We start from the raw sequence: 19393 nt of genomic DNA on the forward strand, positions 1-19393 counted from the left end.
TTTTATAGATGAAATCAAAAATTAAATACTGTGGATTCATCATTATTTGTTGAATACCAAATTTTGGGGATTTAATAACCACAAAATTAAATAATCAACAAATAAATATTTCATATAGACTTGTACACTGACTTCAGCAAAACCACAAAATTAAATATTTATGAACATGTAAGTTTTCCTTAATCCACGAAAACAGGTATCCAACGAAAATAAATGAATCCACAGTACTTTGCAAAATTTACCAAAGTTACTCTTGGTTCTCTAGTAGGAGTAAATCATGAAACCATAAATAAGACATCATCTTAATAGATTATTTTCTTCTACCACGTAAATTGATAACCAAGAAATACAGTATATTGTTACTTTCTTGTCAAGATCATAATCAAACTAACAAACTTATTAGTTTTACTTCAGTTACAATAACAAAAGATCCAGGTACTGGAGCCTCACAAAATGTCATCCTTGTGAAAAAATCAAATTCATCTTTTTCCGTATTGAACAATAGCAGGCTACCAGGTACTCACAGAAAGTCCTCCATACTAAATATATCTTATTCTTTTTATTTCAGTTTCAATAACAGCAGGCCCAGCTACAGGATCATCACAAAATGTCATCCTAATTGTTAGTATAGTGATTCCCATTTTGTTACTTCTACTCATTGGTTTAATCTTTGTGTAAGTATAAAACATTGAATATAATGAGGTTTATCTCAGGTTTTATTAGAGAAATATTTATTTTTTCTTTACAATTACAACTTTTTTTTAGGTAAAGCTAATAAAAGAGATACAGAACAAACCAAATGGATATTAAATAAACATACCAGTAATGACAATGCTGTGGCAAAAAATTAAAAACAACCAAAAGATTAACAACAATACACATGTTGACAATATCAATAACACATCGTACACTGGACATACAATAGTTTTTGGGGGTGTTGCACAGGCACATGACAAGTGCCTATGTGGTGTTGGTCTTGCTTTAGTTTTTGATGTTGTGGTTTGAAGTATAAATTGTGTCAATGTAGAAAAGTAAGACAAAACGTTTAGATTTTCTTTTGAAAATATGCATGATTACAACAAAGTTTTCAAATTTCAATAATAGATTTAGAATGAAGTCATTTTATTATGGTGCTCAATAAAAAAGTTAAACTATTATCAACTACTTTACATCTGAATGTACATTATAAAGATATATGCATATTATTACTTGCAAGCAAGCATAGTTCAGCCATGTTAAATAAGGGCAATTTGTGCAAGATTGTTGAGTTAATTGTACAAACAGGAAAATGAAAACAATCAATAATTAATTATTTTCTTTGTTTTTTGTCCAGAATTCTTTTTAAGAAAAAGAGAAAAAAAAGTGCTGATTTGTACACTAATGTCCGTTTGAATGAATACAAGAAGTCGCGACCAGACGGATCTGTTAATGTAATAAATGGTAAGTACTGATAAGTTGTTTTATCGTCCTTCCCTATGCCTATATCCTTCTGCTCCATAATTCTGGTATTAAGGCTTTGAGATGAGAGCCGGCATTATCAGCGACGTCACAATGTCTGAGAAGAAGTTATCTGCAACGTCACAATGTGAGATCAGACGTTATCAAACTTAATTCTTTCTCAAACTTAAAAACTTTCTTAGGTAGGGGGAAAAGACTAGTTATAGAATAATAAGCAGAAGATCATGTTTTCGTTGTAAAGATATCGTAAAATATCTGCCGCTTAACAAAATTTGAATCTTTTTAGCTCGTTCACTACGCTCACTAGCCAAAATTTTTCACATCGTGGCTCTTGGCTGATATTATATGTTATCAATGTGTAGAAAACCCGATGATCAATACACACATGAAGTAACATTGTCTTTATTTAAAAGCTTTCTCTTATATTTCATAATGACATGTACCGCTAATAACATGTTACAGTTAAAAATAAAAACAAAGTGTATAAATCAGTCGAAAAAAAAGCGTTACTCGTCAGATTAGTACTAAGCGCTAAAGTTACTAACAAAAATACAAAGTACCAATCTAGGAGTACTCATAGTTACTGCAAATCAGTTGAAAGTTCCTTTGGATGAATTAATACAGTATTTGTTTTTGAAAGAATAGAAGTTATAGTATTTGCTACATCAGGAACAGATATTACATGTATTATAGCATTGTTTATTACAAAGTTTCTGAAGTAACTGATGTTAGGAGGAACAAATATACAGTGAGAACAGACGTCATTGGGTGTTATTAGAAAACAAAGAGTTTAAAATCTAAATTTGTTGAGCCGTAAACAGAAGGCTGAACTACTTTTATACTTCTGCAAATAAAGACAACTAAATGTCAGGAGTCAGGTTCACAAAATACCTACACTAGAATTGATCATAAGTCATGAACAATTCAGTATACTTATGATACATATTGGGTGTAAGGTTTGTTTTGTGAAAGCCACTCATAACTAGTAGTTGTGTATCAAACATCTAATATGATACTGCATGTTGACTTGTGCATTATTTTATGTTCTTTCTAGAGTTTGATCTTCCAGGAACAGGTACGTTATTTCTCTCAATCTTACAAGATCTTACAAGCAGTCTATCTGATGAATCTAATATCTTATTTTCATTCTGATGTGGACGTATAGATCTGAATTAATGTGGATGTATTAAGTGTTACCTTTGTTTATCCTGTCAGCCTGCCCCATCTGTCCGGTTTGTCTTGTGTAAATCCCTAAAATTGGTTTCAATTCTCAAACTTGAGTTTGCCTCAACAATATGTTATAAATATTATACACAATGCTTATTACTACAAAACACAGATCAAGTTCCAAATTTGGTGTCCTCACTTTTACTGTTCATGAGATATGCCCTTTTATAAGCATAAATATTGCTGATATTTTGGTCTTCGTTCTCATACTTCAGTTTTACTCAATTAAGTGTTATGAAAATTATACACAATGCTTTTTACCACAAAACAAAGTTTGAAGATAAAATTGGATTTTACCATTCATGGGTTATGCCCCTTTATATACAGGAAAATGCTGATTTTTTTTTTCCATTTCAAACTTTAGCTCAACCAAATATTATAAACTGAAACACAATGTTTATTACCACAAGACATAGATCAAGTTAGAAATTGGGTGACATCACTTTAACTGTTCATGAGTTATGTTCCTTTAAAAATAGAAAAATTGCTGATTTTTTTATGTTTCTGTTCTCTTGCTTTATTTTGCTTCAATTAAATGTTTATCTTTAACATAATGCTTATAATCACAAAACAGTTTGAACTATGTGACTCGTGCATATTTACAATTGGGGGCATTGTTGACCCATAGTCACATTCTTCATTTACCGATATTATTTTTTTTATTTTGTTTAAGCAGGTTCTCTAAAAATAGAATTAATAAATTATGATATATTTTTTTTCTTTATATGCAAAATATTATTGTTAGCTTCGTCTGATTGCAAACCATTGGGTCAGAATTTTTTTTGATGTTTTGTATTTATATCTCTCATTTCAATGGCTTTGGAAATATTAATGTACACATGTGCGTCACTTTGAAATCAAACACTTTTTATACTTTTTTGGGCTATAAATATTGATCTTATTTTTGGTTTAGAAGTACATAATGGTGAGTAACACATCACATTCTAGTTTCTTTTCTAACAGCAAAGTCTATCATTCTTCAGATGGTTGCATTCAAGGTGTCATGGCACGTCTATTTGTTCTTATATAAATTTTGTGTCTTTCCTTGTAATATGATTAAACAGTAATTTATGAATTTAGAATTAATTGCAGAAGAGAAATATTCTTGGTGTATTCCTACATTAGTAAGAGAAAGTTTCCATCTTTTGCTTGCTTAAGTGTCTGTATATTTTGAGTTCTTACTATTAACTTTTCTCTTAACCTGCAAGTAGTAAAATACAATGATTGTTGTCACAATTTACTTGCTTGATTCTACTATTAATAATAAGTTTTTCTTCACACTTGTAAAATAAGTTGGTAAAACCTGTCAGTTTGTTGATGAGCACTATGCAGATAACTGGCGTGAGTCACAATACCTTACAATTATTAGTGATAGGCTGAAATAAAGTGAACATACCAATACAGTAATGGATGAATGAAGTTTTGTAGACTGACCCATTCAACTATAGGTGATAAGCTTAAATTGTGACTGACCCTTACAATTATTGGTGATAACCTGAGTTATGTGGATTGCCCCCTTACAATTATTGGTGATAACCCGAGTTATGTGGATTGCCCCCTTACAATTATCGGTGATAACTTGAAGTTATGTGGATTGCCACATTACAATTATTGGTGATAACATGAGTTATGTGGATTGCCCCCTTACAATTATTGGTGATAACCCGAGTTATGTGGATTGCCCACTTACAATTATCGGTGATAACTTGAAGTTATGTGGATTGCCACATTACAATTATTGGTGATAACATGAGTTATGTGGATTGCCCCCTTACAATTATTGGTAATAACCTGAGTTATGTGGATTGCCCCCTTACAATTATTGGTAATAATCTAAAATTATTTGGCTTGCCCTAAAAACTATTGGTGATAATTTGAGGTTATGTGGCTTGCTCCTAAGAATATTTGGTGATATACAGAAGTTATGTGACTTGCCCCTTAGAATTATTGGTGATAACTTGAAGTTATGTGGCTTGCCCCTTACAATTATTGGTGATATACAGAAGTTATGTGGCTTGCCCCTTACAATTATTGGTGATAACTTGAAGTTATGTGGCTTGCTCCTTAAAATTAAATATGATACACTGTAGTTAAGTTGATTGAACTTTACACTTATGGGTGATGAACTTAGTTAATTGGCTTGGCCCTTACAATTTCTAGTGATAAACCTGATGTTATGTAAATTGCCCCTTACAATCATTGGTGATATTTTAGTAATGTGGACTTGAGCTCTATTTATCTTGGCTTTTAATCAGTTATTTGCATTTTTAAACATAATTTGTTCATAAAAGAAAGAAAAAGAAGACACTTTTAAATTCATAATATCTGGAAGCTATCTGTTTAGGTTGAAGCAAAATTTGACTGCGTAAATGCATATTAAGATTTAACTGGAACCACACCTAAAGATGACCATAGACTAGATTAACACAGGACATATAGATTCCCCAAGTAAAATTGTGATGATTAATACATTTTACTCATTGGAGTTATGTCCCTTGGAAGAAGAACTGATAAGGAAATTCATAAACGATTTCAAGTCTACAACTTTTGTAGGATATATTAGACAAAGTTTATTTGTTTATTGTTAATCTATATTATGAAATCATGTTTTCTAAATGAAAAATCATTGATAAACCATAAACACTCCAGATTTAAATGATACATGTGTATCTGTATTTAGTGATTTAAACTTCAGATTTATATTTAAGATGTGATGGTACAAAAGCATCATTGTTTTATATAACTTTTATTACATTTCAGAGACAACATCATTAAATAGAAGTCGTAATCCAAGTTTGGCAAGTTTAGGCAGTGTAGGCAAGGGTAGTGTAGGCAGTGGAAACAGCCAGAACCATGTGTATAATAATGTTCCTACAAAGAAAGCTGTACCGATCAACAAGCTACAGTCATATATAGCAGCAATGAATAGTAAAAAAGGATTTGAAAAGGAGTATAAGGTATATAAAATGTGCATATTGTATATACTTGTTTATGTATTGCCATAGCATATTATTTATGCTTTCGCAAATAAAATATTCATTCATTCATTCAAAATACTGAATGAAGTGACTACAGTAAAATTACAAGCCAAAAAGTAGGTTGCAACGACCTATATTTTAGGGATGAATAGTGTCAAATAAGATTAAAGTTACATGTATATTACATGACAAGTTATATTTTAAGTACATGAATAATTTTTCACCACAACATCCTCTTTTATAATTTGAAACAGTTCTCAACATGGCCTTGACCTACATTTTAATCTATGGAGAACTTTTACATTTTGGTGTTCAGTTCTAAAATTTCTGTGCGCCTTTTTAGTATTTTAAAGTCAATAAGTGTGCCACCGAGGGTTGCATTTGTATTAAATCTTGAACAAATCTAAGAACAGGTATCAGATTTTGATATAACAACCTTCAGGTCATCACGACCTATCTTTTCATTGAATATTAAACTTCAATTCTTTATTTCCTATTATTGTTATACATGGATATAAATATTATTGATTCATGTGTCAACAAAAGCTAACCTATTATGATCTGTTGAAAAAGTGCTGAAGCTTTGTTCTATTGTCAGATGTTTTATTGTTTTATAGATATTACCAGCTGGGATGGTTTTACCACATAAAATAGGTCTTTTTGAAGAAAACAGAAGTAAAAATAGATATATTAATATGATTTCTTGTAAGTGTTTTATTACAAATAGATATATACTTAGTGCACTTTTTTAAGAATTAGACTGTGAAGTTACATATATGCAAGAATTCAATTTCATGATTCAAAATATTTTTTTTTTAACAAATATAAGGGGGAGATAATTTGAAGGTTATATTCAAAGCATGGCTTCCAAAACAGTCATGTATTCCAAACAAATTTAATAAGTGCGGACATTGTTTGTCTGGGATAAGCATGAAACAGTCATCTACTTATTAAGAGACGGTCATATTAGCATAATTCACCAAAAAATTCAAAGTATTATTCTATCATTGAATTAATATTTGAGAACAAATTTTCCCAATATATCTACATGTTGTTTTCAACTTTGATACCACTTTTTCTTTGAAGATAAATATTGTTCATCCTCAGTGATTACATTTCATATGCTTTGTATTTGAAATACTTTTCAAAACACACATTTTGAAATGTAAGAGTCTAAAAGTGTGCAGTGTTGTATCCACTGGTTGTATCTCTCTTGATGCACTGATAAAATCTAATTGATGAAGTACAAATATTATCAGGCAATATAAGAAAGGTGTACTGACATAAGTAGTCTCTAAACACATTAGCTCCATGGAGCTTTCGTTAGTAGAAGCCATATTAACTATGTGTATCAGTGAGAAAAATGTAAAAGCATAAAAATATTATCACACAATACATATTACATGATTAATACTCATTACTTTGTGTTTTACAGATGACCATTCTAGAGTAGTACTAGAAAGAGAGATTGAGGGAGATTATATTAATGCTAACTATATTGATGTAAGTGACATTTGTACAGAAGGAGGACTGAAAGGGGGATATTTAAGAGAAATGTGATCAGGCTTTATATTGCTCATCCCAAAAAGTATCTCATTTACTCTACAGGGCTATCTTTTGTGAATAAAATTGATTTTTTTCATAGTGTCCTTTACAAACATCAGTTTGCTATGCAGAGTTTCATGTCAAAGAATGTTAACAGGTTCCTAATAGATTTCAGTGTAAAATATAATTCTTATGAGTTCATAAAAAGTTCCTGTTAAATTTAGAAATATCAAGAGTTCTCATTCATTTTATATTTTGCATAAGTAAAAAATGTCTCAAAATACTACAGACTAATTAATTATTTCTCCAATTGTATTCCTTTTGAACTTTTAGAAAATTAAAATTAAAGTTTTAAATCTGGAAACATAATTGGTAAAAATAATCTTTGACAATGCTGTTTCATCAAAAGTAAATACTATTTTTGTTACGTCAATACATTTGTGATATAGTTTCAAGATTTAACTGGTTACATGTTTTTATTTCAGGGTTTTATCAGAAGAAATGCATACATAGCCACACAAGGTAATTGTATTAAGGATAATTCACCATTTTCATATGTTTCAGTGCCTTGCTTGTTTCTTGTTGTATGTCCCGTGGTAAATATCTGAATTAAACTATATTGACACTACATATGTAACTTGTCAGATGAATTTTGGATAATTTAGTGATAAATGAGAAAAAAAAAAGCCATGTTCAAAACATGTCACGATTTTGTAATTAATCATTAGAAATTCAGTTTGCTTTAAAGTCATAAGAAACCTCAAATCAAAAAAAATAATGCATATGTTTTTTATAACTCAATGGATAGTTTTCATTATAAAACTTATGTACATCTACTTTTTTCTGAAGAAAATTCTTTAATTTATTCATATTTAGAAGAAATTTACTTTATTTTAATTGCTTGCTTCCAGCAACCAAATCCCCCGACATATTTTCCGTATGCAAAGTGACCTCAGTGTGACCCATCTCGTAAAAAATCGGTGATCACAATACACATGGATGTCCTTAAAATAAACTATTATCTGAATTCACATGTTAAACACGTGCTCTCTTTCCATGCTTTTTTGTTTATTTTTTGTCGATTGTTGACAAACAGGTGAGGTGACCATCGTTAAACTTCGGCTTCAAAACACGAACTTTAATTACCTGCCATATTTACACAACAACACTGACCGATTGAAAAAAAAATTTGATGATTATACGAAATTTACACGAAAAAAATGATAAATTCGTGCACAGAAGATTAAGTTTATGATGTGTGTATGCATTGGTTCAAAAATTGGAAGAACATAATTTTTCACCGGTCACTTGTTTCTTATGACTTTAAAGTTAAAACAATTGTTTATTGTGTTGCTATTCTGACATTCACTTTTTTTGTAACAGGTCCAACAAGAAACACAACAGAAGATTTCTGGTATATGATCTGGCAAGAGGAAGTCGGCAAAATTGTTATGTTGACCAATTTAGTGGAAGCCAATAAGGTGACTTACATTTAAACATAAAAACATCAAAACATCAAAACAGGATGGTCAAATTTCTCTTGGTGAAACATTTTCTTCAGATTAAAAACACTGTTATAAATATCTGTACATGTAGACTTCCCTATGCATATATGACCCCATTTTTCAATTATATGAAGTATTGTAGTATACAAGAACAAAGTAATAATGCTTCCTCAACATGTCCATATCTTCTCTCTGTGAAATAATATTCTGAATGTTTATGCATTGAAAAGAGGACTAACATGTCAGAATGAAGATATATGAGGAAAGCACATTACAGTATCACAATACTGAGTAAATTAACATTGGCAGAAATCAAAACAAAGATAGGGAAAAAATGACATGTTCATGAGACAGATACATTAAAATATATTGAGAATAAAAATATATCTAAGAAGCAGTCTGCTTTAAATGGTGATCTTTACATTAATCTTGCTAGGATTTTCATTTCTCTGGTATCTATTTCAAAGGCAACTACTGGTAGATAGTTACAAATGTGAAGAGTTTTAAACATATACAGAGTTTCAGTGAATTGATGTTCATTATTTATTTTCTAGGTGAAATGTTATAAGTACTGGCCAACAGAAGACAGTGACTTATTATTAAATAGTTTACAGATATCACTGAACTCTGAGGAGAACTATCCCTCGTTTGTTATCAGAAACATATCTATTATTGATGTGGAGGTTAGTATTACGAAAAAAAAAAAACACAAAAAGTTAAGGTATAGCACTTTTGTTGCTTTTCTTCGTCTTATAGTGACAGTGAGGCCTTCAACACAGAGCAACAACACTCTTGACTCACTGCAAGTATAAGATGGCCCATAGCACCGGCTTGAGCGGAATTCTTTGTTCTTTTATAAAGGTTGAACAACTTGAACTTAATCTTAAAATTCAAGGCTTTTATGATTAGGACTGATAAAGAATAGTAGAAAGAATCTATTTCAGGTTCAAACAGAAAATTGTAAGTTTCTCTTAATAACTTTAAAATTTCAAATATACTTCAAGAACTTGGTTTCTGATAGTAGAAAATTAATTGAAATGTATAACTTGGAAATTAACAACATAAAACAAATCTCAAAGTAGTTTTTTCCTCTAAGGAATTCAACGAACAAAATCTGCATTCAAAATACAAAATATTTAGAAGTGTCTCAATACTATTACCTTTAATACTTATGTACAGTTTTTATATATATTATTATGATTGCATGAAATCTTCTATGGTATAAATCTAATTTTAAGTTTACAAAGTCTATTTAGTACATTTTTTTTTTTCATTTTCAGAGAAATGAAACAAGAAACATAACTCTATTCCATTTTACTGCCTGGCCTGACCATGGAGTTCCTGATCCATTCCAGATAATGATATTTCACAGGAAAATATCCCAAACTTCAACACCTCTTGGTGGTCCAATGGTGGTTCATTGTAGGTATGGATGTAATATTTTATAAGTTCACCAACATTTATCATATGTGTCATATGTGTCATTGGGTTGCTGTCATCCTGAGGGAAACCTTGCATCTATCTTTTTCAATATTTTTTATAGTTTCAAAATGTAATCATCATGATTTAATATCCAGTTTGAAGATTTAATGCAATAGTTATTCCCCATTCCAAATAAAAGCAACATAGGACATTAAATGGAACTAGTAAGTCCTAGAATTTTTTACATGAAGATTGTAAATGTTTTATAAGTTAAAAAAAGCAAAGAAAAATTTGTAGATTATCTGGACTTTTATTTTTTATTGACATCTCCAAATTTAATTTAATTTTTAAACTCCATTTTTCAGTGCTGGCATTGGTCGTACAGGTACATTAGTGGCTATTGATTCACTGTTTAAACAAGGAGAAGCCTCCTATTACTTAGGAATTAACCAGTACGTCAGAGAGATGAGACAAAATCGTGTTAATATGGTGCAAACTCTAGTAAGTATAGAGTACAATGTTTAACAAGCTTCCTTCAGAAAATGTTTGGCAGTTATAACCAGATATAAAAAAATAATTTGAAGAATTAAAATGCAACACACCTATTCTTATTCTCAAAATTACACTAAACAACAGATAGATTTTTTTTTCAAAAAAGTGATATATTTTTTACTAAGATTTCTTTTTCCTTCCAAAAAATTGAAAATATCCTCATCAATTTTTTGGAGGAAAATGTTTTCATTATTTTTAAAAGCAACATCTACAAAAATATCAATACATAGTTTTTATTTATTGATACAGTTTTCATTACTTGTTTATATTTTGATTTCAGACTCAGTATATATTTATACATACGACTTTACTTGAGATGTTTGCCTGCAGTAAAGATCCTGTGATATCTAGAGATATGTTCTACCAAGTATGGGCAGATCCACAGTTCAAAGACAAAGTCCACGATGAATATTTGGTAAATTTTTATTTAGAGTATAGAATAATATATTTTCAATAAAACATATTGAAGTCAAGCTGTACTGTACAATTGTATTTATTGTTTACTTCTTTTAATTATTTTATTGAATTATTTTTTTTAGTTTTTGATTTTACATTGCATTTGGACATATTATTGTATCAAGGGGGCTCCTGGGTACAAATCATTTTCTTTTTCTAATATAGGATTTTGCTATATTTTCTTATAGATTAACTTTATCATATACTTAAAAGAAAAATGAAATAAAAAAATGGGGTCACCGTTCATTTAACTCGCAATCTGCCTCCGAAAGAAGCATACATTTTTGTTAATGTCCTTTTTTTCTGTTGAGCTAATAGGAGAAATAGAGGTAATATCAAAATAAAAAAATAATCTAATTACAGAAATCGCTCTAATTTTACAATTAGTTAGTTTATGTACAGCTTATTTGAAAACAATAATAGAAAAATATTGGTCACCGATGAGTTAAAACAAATATTTCAAATTTAATGCCAAAAAATGGCATTTTGCATCAAAGGGAGATAATTTTGAGCTTTTTCAATGATATAAACATTTTAAAAATGAATTGGGGCCAAACCGAATCATTTTTGTGGGTTGATTTTTGTACCATATCATAAAGTAATAACTAATAGTGTAATAAATAAAATTTGTAATGAAAAATAAAGGTTTAATTTTTTGCGGACTTTTAAGTACCCACGAGCCACCTTAAAATGATAGAATAGGTTTGGTTTCTGAAACCAGTTAATAATATTTTAAAATAAATTTTACATAAAAATATTTTAAATTTTAAATAATAATATTTTTAATTTTATATGTAAAATTGAAACAAAAACAATCATGTTTTATTGTAAAGAACGTAAGATAGATAATATGTCTTTTATCTTTTCAGAGTTTGATGGCACTAAGACCAGAATTTGCTGATGGTGAATATTCTATAGCTAATGATCCTGTCAACATTGATAAACACAGAAACAGTAAAATAATGGCTTTGGATAAATACCGAGCCTATCTCCAGTCTTATTCTGTAAACCGTACGGATTATATCAATGCTGTTATTTTACCAGTAAGTATAAAAATTGTAATACCAAAATATAAGTAAGAATATTTGAGAAGATAGGATGATATATTTTAAATGGGAAGAATATGAAGCTGTGCTTTGTAATTGGTGCACAATATTTTATCTTCCAGGACAATTAAGAAATTGGGAAAACAGTATTTTTATAATTTAAAAAAAGTTAGAGTTATCTCCCATATCAGTGGTCTAGAACTTGGATTTCACAAGAGTTTTACAATTGCTTGGTGTTTTTTTCAATCATATAAATTGAAACAAGAGTTTTTTGTGTTTTACTAGATTTGTTTGTGGTAATTCCTATTTGTGATTCTAGAACTTAGGAAATGGCTCTTTGATTGTTTGATACTTGCAGTGAATACATATGAAAATGCTGAAAAAATGAAAATAACATTGTCAATTCATCATATTTACCAGATAAGTGTTAACAATGGTTATGTTTTATAAATACTTTAACCTATTATTTGTGATAACATATATTATAACCAAGTTGATCAAAATAACTTTTGTCTTTTTCAGTCTCACTACAGTCAGCAGGGTTTTATCCTGACCCAGTTCCCAATGAAATCTACTGTGGTAGATTTATGGCAGATGTTATATGATTACCAGTCAAACACTGTTGTTATAACTGATATATTGCATTTCGATGAACAGGTAAATGCAGTTATTTAACTAATACGTGAAACAAGAAAAGAATCTTTTTGATTATGACTTGAAACTGCCACAGTGTCTTGAGGTAACATGTTGTAGAGGGTTTCGACCCCAACCATGTGAAACCAAAGACTTTGAAATTGGTATTTGCTACTTCATCACTAAGCAATCCGGAGTTTAGTATGACGTTTATTATCACTGCTAGCATGCATATTTTTTAGGGGCCAGCTGAAAGACACCTACGAGTGCGGAAAATCTCGCTATATTGAAGACCCATTGGTAGCCTTCGGCTGTTGTCTGCTCTATAGTCGGGTGGTTGTCGCTTTGACACATTCACCATTTCCTTTCTCAATTTTATTTTTAGTATTATGATGAAAGAGCAAAGAATGGTTGGCCATAAATTTATTTGGTTTTCATTATTTGTGTTATCTGCTGATGATATATAGCACTACTAAACAAATAGCCTCTGTTAAAAAATTTCTTGTATTTCTATGCTTTATATTTTCATAAAAAATCATTGCATTTCCATTTCAAAATGATTATTTGCTTAGAAGCTATGCATAAGCTTTTCATATCCTCTCGACAGTTTTACTCAGTTAAACTTCAGAGAGTGACAACTTACAAGCAGTGGATTTTGAATTGATTTATTAAAATCTACACAATTGTTCATTTGACAAAGTATTTGTAAAAGCTTATAAGTTCTTGTAAACGTCTTTTTTGTTTTATTTTAGGATAATGGTGTATTCTGGCCTGGTATTGGTGAAAGTTTAACTTTGGGAGCGTTTGTAATACACTGTGTGGCACAGTCTGGAAATAGAGACATTACTGTTAATCTTTCAAACAAGGTAAAGAATGTAGAGAGAGAAGTTATTTTTTGTAAACATTGTAAAAAGTGGATAAAAACCGATACATCATACATTATTTTTTTTAAATAAATGTTTAAATATGAAATTACCTATTGTATAGATACAGTGTTCTTCTTCACAAAAAAAGCTTGAATATCACAATTTAGCTATCAATGGTGGATATATAGTTTAAGTAACAGGGTAGAGTCATAGAATCTGTTATTTTATTGAGTTGACAAAAAAAAATTAAGTGCAATCTTTTGAATGGATTTTGTGACAAATAATCAACATAGGGTTTATCAAAATGTTTTAGACTGGTCAGAATGGCTCATAATGTTCAGAGAATTGTTGAAATTTCAGTTATGCCACTTTAAATTTCAAATATTATATTCATAGTATTCAATGTATCCTTTAGCTGAATTCAAATTTGGAAAGTGTTGTATTTAGCTGAAATCTGTAGTTAAGAATTAATGTTTATGTTTATTCAGAAAGCAGCAGAGGTAAAATTCTTACTAAATGACTTACTAACATTTTGTCATGAAATTATCAGCTTCAGTGTTTTTGTGGTGTGGTTATTATTTTTGCTTTCTGTTGCTTTAATATTTTCACTAAATGTCTTGCATACAAACGATACCAAGGGTTTGTTCAAAAAAATTTTTTTTATTGTTGTCAATACATGTACTTTGTTTTTAAAATTGTGTCTCTATCAGTTCTTATCAATGTTAAATTTATGGAAAATAGCCCTTTTAGCACTCTCATGGGTACAATTCTGTACAGATTTTTCTAGCGTATACTATAGGCTAATATCAGCAATATTTGAGACAAGTTTTATAATGGTGGACAATCGACTTTATTTAAGTTCCTTGGAAATATATAATAAGTGCAACCCATGGGACATTGGAACTTTATTCTTTTATTAAGCTTATATTTCATAATAGGTTTGGGTATGGGTTTCAGAATTCTAATAGAATCTTGCATGTAATATTTTTTGTTATTGCAAATTTACTTACTTTGCTTAATCTGGTGGATTTTGTAAACTTTATTTGCATGCTTACTGCTTCAATGAACATTGAAGACAAAAAAAGATATAATTTTCATTATTATCGTCTGTCTGGTGGATGAAAAAATTCTTAAAGAATGACACTTTGCTTAGGTAAAATCTAACTCTTTCTGTTTCTGTCTTTTGAGAGAAGATAAGTTAAATTGTATACCAGTAATTTGTAAGCCAAATGCATTGTTGAAAAAGAGAAATACTGTTTTACCAGAAAATGTAAAAAACTTCCATAGTCATTTTATCTAATGAGCAATAGCATTAAGGAAGCATTGCTGATTTATGTTAATATATTAGTTTAATATATTGAATTTAGGCCACTAAAAATTGAAGTAAAAATGTTCAAATTCATCACCATTAATTTTTTGTGCAAAGAGGAAATCGCTGTTACAATTATTTAAATCCTATGATGTTTCAATTGCTTTATGTCCTCAAAGAAAGGAGGGGGAGACATTGATTTTTCATTCATGTTTTATATGTTGAATTTTAAATTAGTGATTCCTTCAGCACAGGAATCTGTTATGAGAAGTTATGAATCTGCTAACCATTATCTTTTCAATGATTTCAGTATTCCAACAAAAGTTTAGACATAAAGATATTAATAGGAACAGGTTGGTCTGAGAACCAGGATGTTCCAGGAGATGCAGACTACTGGTTTGAATTACACAATGATATACATAAATGGCAGGAAGGTCAAGGTCAAAAACCAATTACGGTTTTAAGCAGGTAAAACCTTACACTGTTCATAGTGAATTTGACTTCAAGATAAAAAAAATTATATAGAACTGTTATATGTAAGTTGTTCATATAAAATAACATAACTACATGGATTATAATTAGGTTTTAACGTGTAAAGATATTAAAAAACTATTATTGATGCAGGCAATAAATCTTTTCAAATGAAAAAAATACTGCTACATGAAGATATATATAATGCAACCTGCCTAATCCAATCCGACACCTGAGTATTCCAACATCCTGCATTAACTGACACATTTTCCTGGAACCAAAATAGGGCTATTCTTTGAAAAAAACCTGAGTATTCCGACATCCTGCTTAATCCAACATTTTTTTCTGGTCCCTCAGTGTGTCAGATTAGGCAAGTTCCACTGTACTTACATTGTGATAGAGGTTAATCCAAGTATGTAGTGAATAAAACTCCATAAAAATCAAGCCTTAAAATACAACATAGATTTGTGATAGTTATATGGATGCTAATTAAAAAATGTAAGAGAAGAATTATGTGACTGTTGTTTGTACTCTTTATGAATTTACAGTCTCATACTACATACAGTCATGACTGTTAATTAGAAGTATTATTCTCGTTAATTTTTATTTGATTTAGGCATTCCTTCAAATATTTTCTCCTAATTTTCAATAATCTGTGTGTTCTTTGCTTGTGGTTGAAAAGAAAGCAAGATTTTAAGATAAGCAACACAAAATAGACTTCAATATTTGACCAAACATTAACATAAATAGTACTTTTTCTGTACATACCCAATCTTATTTTTATATTGACACATTGTATATTTTTAATTGTAGGGATGGTGGTAGCCGTGGTGCATTATATTGTGCAGTGTCTAATGTATTAGATGCATTGGATATCTATCAAGATGTAGATGTGTTCCATGCATTTAGACAGATTCATAATAGAAAACCTGAAGTTCTCTTATTCAAAGTAAGTTCCTCAAACTTAGGAAATTCTGAAACTTTGAGAACACTTCTGTTCTTACTGATTTTCAGTTCTGAGTAGATGACTAATGCTAATTTCACTTACTTAAAATCCACTTATATATACAAATAAATGTGACAGATACAAAAATATCTTAAATCTATACATTAAAAAATAAGTTGGGGGAGTTGGATAGCACTTAAATTTTATTTTTGTATGGGTGGGGGCAAATTCTGTGGTTATTTATGCACAGTAAAATGCAATTGTTTGGGTGATGGCCATAACAAAATTATATAACAGGTATGATATATGATTACTTGAAAAGAAGATACTTACCAATACAATATATTGGGATTTGTGAAATTTGCCATAAAGAGATCTTTATATCTTTGTTATAAAATTGAATTAACTTGTCGTAATTGTATGAATTGTCTCCCATGTCATAATTGTATGAATTATCTCCCATGTCATAATTGTATGAATTATCTTTCATGTCATAATTTTATGAATTATCTCCCATTTCAAATTTTATATTTTCATGAAACCCAGAATTAAATGGTGGTCAGACTTGAGCTGTTATGTATTAAAGCTCATTTTTGCAATTCTAAAAAGAGAACATCATTTTAAAAATCTGAAAATAGGAACTCTGTAAAATATTGAGTTGCATTTAAAAAAAAGGTTATTGTCTCCCATGTAGCTGTTGTGTTAAATAGTACTAGCATAAATGTTCTTCATTGTGAAGTTAAGCAGCAATTCAAAAAATAAATTTATACATCTTTTTATTAATCAGATAATTTTTTGAATATTTCAGGAACAGTATGAGCATTGTTATGAAGTGGCGAGACTGTATCTAGATGCTGGAAGTTTATATTCCTCATGACATACAGTCGGACTTAGAGATAGTATAGATTATTTCATATAGAGATAAGGAAGTGTGAATAAAAGTATCATATCAGATGTTAATTAAAGCAAGGAAGCAACTAACAGTGTTTACATTAAGGGTGTTCATTCATCTTTGACCTCTGTTGACATTGAAGCATTCATTATTATAGAAGTGACATTTAGTGTATAGATATGGTATTTGTTGGTTTCATTTTATTTTAACCTAATGTATAAATCATGTTTAGTAGAATCAAGCCATGCTGTCATACATGACTATTGTATGATGCCTTTGATATAAATCATCATATTTATTACTTAACCATTACAAGATAACACTGATTTTTATGTCTCTAGTTATGAGATCTTTTAAACATTGTAATGTACTATTCTAGTATTGAATAATCTTAAAAAGACTCCCTGTTTCTAAGTCAATATATTTATTTATGAAATATTAATCATTGCAATTGCATGGAGAATGTATGTAAGATATGTTATATTTAAAAAAGAGTGTTGTTATGTTATTTATTTGAATGTTATAAAATTTTGCCAAACATGACATGATGCTATATTCAGTATTTCTATATTACCTATGCAGTATTATTTATATTTATTTATTATGAAATTATCTATAGTTTTATCCTCATGTTCATTGTATAAGTATTTGCATCTTATTTAAGTCAGATAATTTTTGATAGTGTGATTTGTTTTGTTAGAAAAAGCTAGAATTGTGGAAATTCCTCTGAGAAGAAGTACTGTTAGATGAAGATTTTGTTTTAGAGATCTTGGAACTGTTATTGCCCTTGATATCCATATACTTAATTGTTTCAATACTTCAGAATGTGTATCAGTCTTCACCCATTTCGTGTTGGTCATCTGAGGTGCAGCTGTTGTATAGAACAACACTTTAACAAACAATCTAGTTGAAAGTGCATTGTAATTGTAATCATTTAATTTAATGTAGATTTTCTGAAAATGTTTTGTAGCTGTGGTATTTCTAAGGTATTTAACCTCATATTAACTGTATCAGTTTTGCATTAATATCATTGTCTGATGTCTCTTGTTAGTGTGCTGATCTCCTCCCAGAGATTTGTTACATGTAACAAAAAGTTCAGAAGTGTTACAGCCTTCCAATTAAAACAAAAACAACTAACATGTGCATTGAATGATTTTTTCTTGACAATGACACTATTCAAAATCGTCTTTTATTGTGTATGTTGGGATGAATAATTGTAATGTAATTTAGACTGGCAGTGGATTTTACCAGTCCTCAAATTAGACAAGAATAAAGTGTTTTTATTGTTTAAACACCCCTCCTTCAACAGTAGGTGGAATTATGCTTTCTGTTCTTTGAGTCCATTAGTTCATTGGTATGAATATTTTATGTCAGGTTGAAATTTTGGTTTAAGGTAGTTTACCATAGAGATGTAATGGATGAGGATATATGTTCATTGTGATGTGAACTTATAAAAATATATGCTAAATAAGAGTTTGACCTAGATGTCACAGTATACTGAATATGGAAATTTAATAGTGCAAATAGGGGCATTTTATCCTATGGGCACATATGCTTGTGGTGTTTTGTAGCTCTTAAATAGGGGAAGATTAATTTTATGTATTTACTCATAATCAAAACTTTTTTCGAGTTTTTGTCTTGAGAAAAAATTGTGAAACATATTGTCATCACAAATACTCATTTATATATGTTATAGTCCAATCAGTTAACATAATATTGCATCAATTTATATATTTGTTACACCTAGTCTTATTTTTATATGAATATTTTGTAAAATTTTGTAAATTCATAAATTAAGATAATAAAAAGTAGAGATGTACTTTTATGGTTTATTTGTTGGTCTCTGTCACCATATTGTCATAGTGTGATATTTTATACACCTTCCACATTCCATCCTTCCCACATTTTTTATTCTGTACTTCCTTCTTCATTCTATAATTCAGCAGTTGTGCAGACTTCCTTGTTATGCCAGAAGATATTGAGCTGATTTTTGGTACTAATGTACAATGACTTACTCAGTTTCAGTCTTATGTGCACCAACTTATATGAGTAGGGTTTTATTGCAATAACCTTGTATTTCTGTCTTA

General features: G+C 29.6%; 1 protein-coding gene across 1 annotated transcript in view; it reads left to right on the forward strand.

The window, feature by feature from the left end:
* Positions 1-19125, forward strand: part of LOC134694712 (mucin-22-like) — a 48001-nt gene extending 28876 nt beyond the window's left edge. The window contains exons 7-25 of the mRNA XM_063555758.1: positions 569-674; positions 1334-1440; positions 2513-2533; positions 5446-5642; positions 6281-6368; positions 7099-7166; positions 7694-7730; positions 8592-8689; positions 9268-9396; positions 9994-10139; positions 10501-10636; positions 10968-11102; positions 12013-12186; positions 12712-12846; positions 13575-13688; positions 14177-14188; positions 15308-15465; positions 16282-16417; positions 17223-19125. Of these exons, the coding sequence (XP_063411828.1) occupies positions 569-674; positions 1334-1440; positions 2513-2533; positions 5446-5642; positions 6281-6368; positions 7099-7166; positions 7694-7730; positions 8592-8689; positions 9268-9396; positions 9994-10139; positions 10501-10636; positions 10968-11102; positions 12013-12186; positions 12712-12846; positions 13575-13688; positions 14177-14188; positions 15308-15465; positions 16282-16417; positions 17223-17291 (2066 nt within the window). The 3' untranslated portion in view covers positions 17292-19125. The remainder of the gene's footprint in view (positions 1-568; positions 675-1333; positions 1441-2512; positions 2534-5445; positions 5643-6280; positions 6369-7098; positions 7167-7693; positions 7731-8591; positions 8690-9267; positions 9397-9993; positions 10140-10500; positions 10637-10967; positions 11103-12012; positions 12187-12711; positions 12847-13574; positions 13689-14176; positions 14189-15307; positions 15466-16281; positions 16418-17222) is intronic.
* The last annotated feature ends 268 nt before the right edge of the window (positions 19126-19393 follow it).

The sequence above is a fragment of the Mytilus trossulus genome, chromosome 1 (assembly GCF_036588685.1).
Source record: "Mytilus trossulus isolate FHL-02 chromosome 1, PNRI_Mtr1.1.1.hap1, whole genome shotgun sequence".
Classification (NCBI taxonomy): domain Eukaryota; kingdom Metazoa; phylum Mollusca; class Bivalvia; order Mytilida; family Mytilidae; genus Mytilus; species Mytilus trossulus.